A 7,506-nucleotide genomic window follows, 5' to 3' on the forward strand; every position below is an offset into this window, starting at 1 on the left:
GTGTGTGTGTCTGTGTGTGTCTGTGTGTGTGTCTGTGTCTGTGTCTGTGTCTGTGTGTGTGTCTGTGTGTCTGTGTGTGTGTGTGTGTGTGTGTGTGTGTGTGTGTGTGTCTGTGTGTGTGTGTGTGTGTGTGTCTGTGTGTGTGTCTGTGTCTGTGTCTGTGTCTGTGTGTGTGTGTGTGTCTGTGTGTCTGTGTGTGTCTGTGTGTGTGTGTGTGTGTGTGTGTGTGTATGAACACACTTCTGAACACAGCAGATTATATTCTGGAGATCTGCAATTCATTTATTTACTCTTAAAGCAGTTGAGCACTGAGCTGGAGAACAAGACTGAAGGCCAAATAATAATAAAGACAAACCACTGCGCTTTAAAATAATAACCACAGAGACCAAAGTCTTTGTAATGAGCATTGATTTATGTCGTACATGCTTCAAGACGCTTTGATACATAAGGCTGTCAATCAACTCCATAGCAACAGAACACACTAACCTAGCAACCATTTATCATCAGCTGTATCTCCGCATCAGAACATCATAGAGACGTGAGGATTGGCTCTTTTGACATGCTCAAAATGCTTAATTAAGATTTGATAAAAGATGTGTTGTAGAGTTTTAAATCGGCTTTCTGGTCTGACTGATTAGCACAGCCCAAAATATGACTATAATTTATCTTTTTCATCAGCAGTAATCACTGTAACATGTGCGATTCAGTCAGTTCTGAGGCGTTCTACTCTCCAGTATGTCGGACTGATGATGCGTTATAGGTAAACATGCTCTGTTGTCAGCACGGCTTATGGTTTTTGTCCTATTTCTAGTCCAAATATCTAAAAACTCTTAAATCAAGAATAATTTTCTAGACAAGCACTAATATAGTGTTGTGTTCAGAAACTATGAGTCAAAATGTACTGAGGTTTTCCTTAAAGCAAGCAGAATAATCATGTTTTAAAGCGAAAACTACCGTCTCTTAGCCCACTGTCAGATTATTGTGCTTGTTTTAAAGGGAAACTCACTTTATTTTGACTCATTATTTTTGAAAACAACACAACATTTTGAGCTTGTCTTAAAAATTCGTCTAGAGTTTTGAGATATTTGGACTAGACACAAGAGAAGTCTAAATACTCAGAGAGCTCTGGAAAACCCTAAATCATTGGAGAAACTATAACAGAATTAGAATATTGAGGTCGAATATAAACGTCCTGCAGTTTTAATAGAGGGAATGCATCACTGTGGCTTCATCTGACCTAACTATTGCAATAAAAGGAAGCAGTTTTGACATTTAAACCACAAGTACTCTTGCAAAACCCTGACATTTGTGCGGGAGAGCGGGTCAGAAACAAAAGAGGAACTGGAGAAATGTGGAGATTCGCATTCGGTGCCAATAAACCTCACATGATGAGACAGAAATGGAGCCGCAGCGTCTGCTCTTCATCCTCAGCTGTCTCAAACTCTCAGGTGAGAACAATTATTCATATTAATATTAGAGAATTGCAAAAATACTATTTAAGCCAGTGATATTACATGTCAAGGGTTCATCTGAGTGTTCATCAGTTTGAGTTTTCTCTTGCTGGTTTTTGTTTGATTTGTAATCAGTAATCAGATGATTTTCTGTCATGTTTATTTTAGAGTTGCTGTGTGTTCGTTCTGTACATCCCTGATTTCAGCTGTTCTTTGTTGTCATTTTATTGTAGCTTGGTTCACTGTATGTTCTGTATTTTTGTGTTTCTACTGTGTGTTTTGGTTTATTAGTAAAAGTAAGAATAGACAGTAAAAGAGATTAGATTTAGACATACACTGATGTTTAATAATTTTATATATGGTGATATTTAACATGCACATTATTGATATCATGTTTTAAATACAACAGATAATTATTTAACATGATTTTTAATATTCAGGTTGTATTTGCAGTGTTTTTGCAGCAAATGATTGAGTATTAATTGGTTAATTATCTAAATATTTTAAAACAATTGTGATTAGATTAAAACTACAATAGTAACATTAGTTAATGTAACTAAACAACAAAACCATTATTAATCTTAGCAGATGTTGCTTTATAAATGCCTGATAATGTGTTAAAGTCAGAGATGTAATCCCATTGCAACTCGTTTTATTAAATGGAATTAATTTCAGGTCAAATTCAGTTGCATTTTTACTGAATTTAAATTATCTTAGTAACTAATAAAATTAGTTGATTTAGCTACCATTTACTAATGAGACTTTATGTAAAATGTTTCCTTTTCTACTATATAATCCTTTTGCTATTTAATTATGCTGTAATCTTTGTTTACATGAGCGTGTCTATACAGTAAAGCAGAACAGTCAGTGTTTTTGGTTGTTACACCTATTAAATTAACCTTTTTTTGCAGCTTAGATTAATATCGTGATATAAGCTTCAAGACACTCTGATATCATCATAAGGCTTATTAAATCAGTGAATACTCTACAACACTTTTGCATTAGTTCATGTCGTCTGCATTGTAAATCTGTATTGTCCTTCCTTTAGGTGGTCAAGACGTGATTTCTGTGAGCCGTGCATCAGTTCAGCGTGGACAGTCCATCATTATTCCATGTCTGTATGACCAGAAATACGAGCTTTCACTCAAATACCTGAGTTCTGGATATCTGGCGGCGTTGAGTAGATATGTGGAGTTCTCCGACCAGCGCTATCAGCATGAAACCATCTTCATCTCTGACGACCAGTCAGGCCACGTCTTCACGGTGCGCTTGGATGACGTGCAGCGCTCTGGACTGTACTGGTGCGGCGTGCAGATTCCTGGAGCTCTGGATCCACACGCTCGCTTTTACCTGGAGGTCACAGCAGGTGAGAGCGTGTCTGGAGGCAGGATTAAAGCTTCTGAGTCTTCTAGAGTGTTTGCAGATGTTTAAGAGTCGTGCTTGTTTATCTGAGAAGCCATGCTAAAGCCAGGTATTCTGCTTAGAGAATGTTTCTGAATGTCTGTCTTTGCTTTAGTCTCTATAACCTGCCCACTGCAAACTCACACAGAAGCACCAACTGCAGCCGGGACTCGAACCAGTGACCTTCTTGCTGTGAGGCCACAGTGTGAGCCGCCCTGCAGTTTGTCTCTTCCTCCTAAATGCATCAACATTCTGTCGTCTCCTCATGCTTCAGTTTCTCATTGAATCTTCTGACCAATCAAATGCTCTCTAGTATCTGACATGCCCCGCCCCCTTTTTCTCATTGGCTGTTCATTAGATGCGCTTGAGCTCAAGCACTCCCACTGGCAGAGCTGATAGTTGTTGTTGTTTTCCACACAGGTCCTCCCGGTCTGTCTGTGATTGGTCAGCATGTGTCGGGCTCTGAGCAGGGCAGCGTCTCCATCAGCTGTGTTTACCGTGGTGAGAGCGCGGTCCGCTGGTGTAAATTGGGCGGTGTGTGCATTACTGCGGTGTCTGCGGTGCTGGATGGAGCTTCAGTGGAGATCAGAGGTGGAGCAGGGCTGGTGACGGTGGTCATGAGTGGGCTGCGGGTGGAGAACTCGGGATGGTACTGCTGCTCCACCCCTGAGCTGCAGATGCCGGTGTACATCAGTGTGGAGCAGAGGATGGAGAACCAGAACAGCACCGCCGGCCCGCACAGCAGGTCACAGTCACTGTTCTTATTTATATATCTGCAGTTGGGGTCACAATTATTATTATCATTTTTCTTTGTCCAATATTTCCCGAATGATGTTGAACAGATTCAGGAGTTGTTCACAGTGTTTCCTCTAATATTTGTTCTTCTGGAGAAAGTCTGATTGGTTTTATTTGGGCTAGAATAAAAGCAGTTTTTAATTGTTTTAAAGCCATTTTAAGCTCAATATTATTCACCCCTTCAGCAATATTAGTGTTGGATTGACTCAGAACAAACCACTGTTATACAATGACTTGCCTAATTACCCTAACTTTACCCTAATTACCCTAGTGAAGCCTTTACATGTCACTGTAAGCTGAACACTAGTGTCTTGAAGAATATCTAGTCTAATATTATGTGCTGTTATCATGGAGAAGAGGAAAGAAATCAGTTATTAGAGATGAGTTATTAACACTGTTATGATTACATATATGCTGAAGAAATCTCTCTGTTAAACAAAAACTCAGAGATGCAGCCCTGGGTTTATATGATTCAGTTCTCAGAGATGCAGCCCTGGGCACGTGTCTTCAGTGAGTGTAGTACTGCGTGTTATCGATGATGTGTCTGTGCTCTTCATGATGCTGTCGTGCTGATCTTTACAGGATATCTTGATTTCAGTCTGCTGATAGTTCAGCTTTCTCCTGTTTGTCAGTCAGTGTTGTGATGCTGCTGTGCTGTGTGCGGTACGGAGGCGATCTGCTCACTGTTTCCCTCTGTCTGCTCTTTCAGGACGCTGCCTTTACTTCTGCTGTGTGTGGTTCTGGAGACGCTGCTGATGCTGACCATTTACTGCACACACACACTGATCAGCCGCTGCAAACACAGTCAGTGCTGTTCTTCAGAGCTCTGTGTGTGTGTGTCTGTGTGAGTGTGTGCGTGAGTATAAGCGTGTGTGCATGCATGTGTGTGTCTTTGTTCCTCTGTGTTTTAGTGTGTGTGTGTGCATGCATATGTGTATTAGTGTGTGTGTGTGTGTGTGTAATATGTATTTTTGTGTGTGTCTGTATGTGTGTGTGTGTGTGTGTGTGTGCCTATGTGTAACGTGTATTTGTCGTGTGCTTATACAGGTGTGTGCCTGCATGTGTGTGTATGGATAAGGTGTATTTGTGTGTGTATGTGTGTAAGTAATGTGTATTAGTTTGTTGGTGTGTGTGTGTAACTGTAGTGTTTCCTCAGGACTCTTTAATGTGTGTAAATGCATGATTGTGTGTGTCTGTGTGTGTATATATATGTGTGTGTGTGTAACTGTAGTGTTTGCTCAGGACTCTTCAGATGTGATTCTCCCGCTGATGACGGTCAGTATGTGACGATGCGCAGCACACACACCCAGCCGGTGAGTTCACACACACATTACACCGTCGCCATCATTCTGCAGAAACACTGCATTTAGAGAACATGGTGTGTGTGTGTGTGTGTGTGTGTGTGTGTGTGTGTGTGTGCGTGTGCGTGTGCGTGTGCGTGTGTGTGTTTTCAGGCTCCTCTTGGTTCTGCTGCTGCTGAAGAGGACTATGAGACTATGGCTGAACTCAACACACACACACAGGTACAGCAGCTCTGGTGCTGCACTAAACCACTGACTGTGTGTGTGTGTGTGTGTGTGTGTGTGTGTGCGTGCGTGCGTGCGTGCGTGTGTGTGTGTGCGTGTGTGTGTGTGTGTGTGTGCCTTTCATGACTTATGTTGTGCTGTGTATGCGTGTGTGTTATTGTGTAAAAGTGTGTGTATTTATGAGAGAGAGTGTGTGCTTGAAAGAGTGAGTGTGTGTGTGTGTGTGTGAGTATGTCCATGAGTGTGTGCGCACATGCATGAGTGTGTCAGTGTCTGAGTAAGTGTGTGTGAATGAGAGTTTGAGTAAGTCTGCATGCGTGTATGCGTGTGTGTCTATGTTTGTGAGAGAGGGTGTGTGTGTACATGCATGAGTGTGTGAGTATGTATATGAATTAAAGATTGAGTGAGTGTGCATGCGTTGCTTGTGTTAGTGTGTGAGCATGTGTGTGCATTTGTGTGTGTGTGTGTGTGTGTGTGTGTGTGTGTGTGCATGTGTGCGTGTGTGTGTGTGTGTGTGTGTGTGTGTGTGTGCATGTGTGCATGTGTGCGTGTGTGTGTGTGTGTGTGTGTGCTGCAGAGAACTGATCTGAACTGATCTGTGCTTGTGTGGTCTCCTCCAGCAGTGTAGACAGGAGGATGATGAGGATGATGTGAGCAGCACAGAGACTCTGCCTGTACTGTAAACACTCTGTCCTTCATCATATTCCTCCAGCTTCACATCACACACCTCTCTCTGTGTTCAGCTGACTGAGTCACAGGTAATACAGTGTCATTCAGGGCTGGATTAGAGACTCTTCTCTTCATCGAGGATGCATTTATTTGCTCAAACTACAGTCGTAAATAGTGAATTATTATTGTTATTATTAATATTATTATTATTATTATTAATAATAATAGCGGTGTTTGTGTATCAGTGTGCAGACTGTATTTTAGAGTCACTATAGGATGAGGATCTGATGATCAGCACACATGTATGATCATTGTTATCCTCATCGATGCTGATGCTGTGCACACTGAGGTGTATTGTACTCTAGGTTTACTGATCAATGCTGTTTTCATTTATTTGACACACACACATCTGTTCTAGCACTATAAATCTGCCATGTTGATGAGGTGTAATGTGTTGACTGTAGTGTTCATACTGTACAAACACCAGGGTGTCCGCGGGGTCTTACATTTCACAAACACAATTGTCTTAAAAAGTCTTCATTTTCCTTAAAGCTACCCAATGGATCCAAACACATCCAATCACCAGCACAGATCTCAATAAAACCTCCAGCAGAACCGCTGATAACTGCTATAACTGCAGTCTGATGTGCAAACATGTAGTTTTAAAGTGTTTTTTAAGTTATGGTGAACAAAAATGTTTGTACACAACTCAGATCTGCTTGTTTTGACACAATATTTAAAATAAGATTAGATTTGATTCTGCTGGGTTATTAAAATATCCTAAGTGTTCATCCCTAGATAAGTCTGACGTTTAATTCTTCATGCTCTTAAAACCCCTTGATTTGACTTGGTGAAACCTGCAGACACACAGAACACAGCTCATCTGGATCTGCAAACAAACAGTGCAGCATCAGGATATTTACATGAGCATTGATCATCTCCAGTGTGGATCTGATCCTGGTTTGTGTTGATTCTCTGTGGTTTGTTTCTGTCTTTATTGTCATTGCAGACTGTGTGTGTAACGGGAGGAGAATTAATCATGTAGTGTGTGTGTAGCGTTATAGATCACTGCTCACATCTGAAGATCTGAGTCTGTTGTACTCACTCTACATGATATTTCAGCATCATAGTGAAGGAATCTTCATGCTGGTTATGAAGCTGAATTAATTATTGTGATGATTAGCTTCACTCTTTACAGGTTTTCTTAATTTTATAAAAACTGATTCTGAACTGTTTTTGCACTGAATAACATGTAAGACATCGTCCACTGTAACACTACACACTGTTTTACTGCAGCGTTCATGAGCTCAGCCCTGATGATCATTAAGATATTAGACGAGACAAATCTGGGTTTACACTGGGAAATATCAGTATTTCTACACTCAGAAGATTGTGTTTAGACTTGGATTTGTGTTGTTGTTGATTATTATGTAATGATTGTTTATTATCCGCCCTGATGATGATTTCTTCTTCTTCTTCAATCTGACCTCAGCCTGCAGCAGCGTTCATATATTAGACGACACAAATCTGGGTTGAAGTCTCAGATATGTCTGTTTGTTTACATCAGAAGATTGTGTGTACAGATTGTTGTGTAACAGGTAATATTGTCCGTTTCTGTGATTCATCTTCATGATAAAGAGTGAATAAATGCCATCAGAAAGAGA

General features: G+C 40.8%; 1 protein-coding gene across 4 annotated transcripts; it reads left to right on the plus strand.

The window, feature by feature from the left end:
* Positions 1-1,383: 1,383 nt before the first annotated feature.
* Positions 1,384-7,506, plus strand: si:ch1073-59l16.1. Of its 4 annotated transcripts, none has more exons than XR_015524622.1 (7): positions 1,384-1,448; positions 2,500-2,817; positions 3,273-3,597; positions 4,357-4,451; positions 4,879-4,960; positions 5,102-5,170; positions 5,794-7,506. XR_015524622.1 is itself a non-coding variant. In XM_087308983.1 (7 exons), the coding sequence occupies exons 1-7, from the start codon at positions 1,400-1,402 to the stop codon at positions 5,854-5,856; spliced, it is 990 nt and encodes a 329-aa protein (XP_087165109.1). In that variant the 5' UTR covers positions 1,384-1,399; the 3' UTR covers positions 5,857-7,506. The 4 variants fall into 4 exon arrangements, 2 of the variants coding, with proteins under 2 accessions (XP_087165109.1, XP_087165110.1); XR_015524623.1 differs by having other exon boundaries at positions 5,797-7,506; XM_087308983.1 differs by having other exon boundaries at positions 4,890-4,960.

Source organism: Danio rerio, chromosome 24 (genome assembly GCF_052040795.2).
Source record: "Danio rerio strain M-AB ecotype USA chromosome 24, GRCz13ab, whole genome shotgun sequence".
In the NCBI taxonomy this organism is placed as follows: domain Eukaryota; kingdom Metazoa; phylum Chordata; class Actinopteri; order Cypriniformes; family Danionidae; genus Danio; species Danio rerio.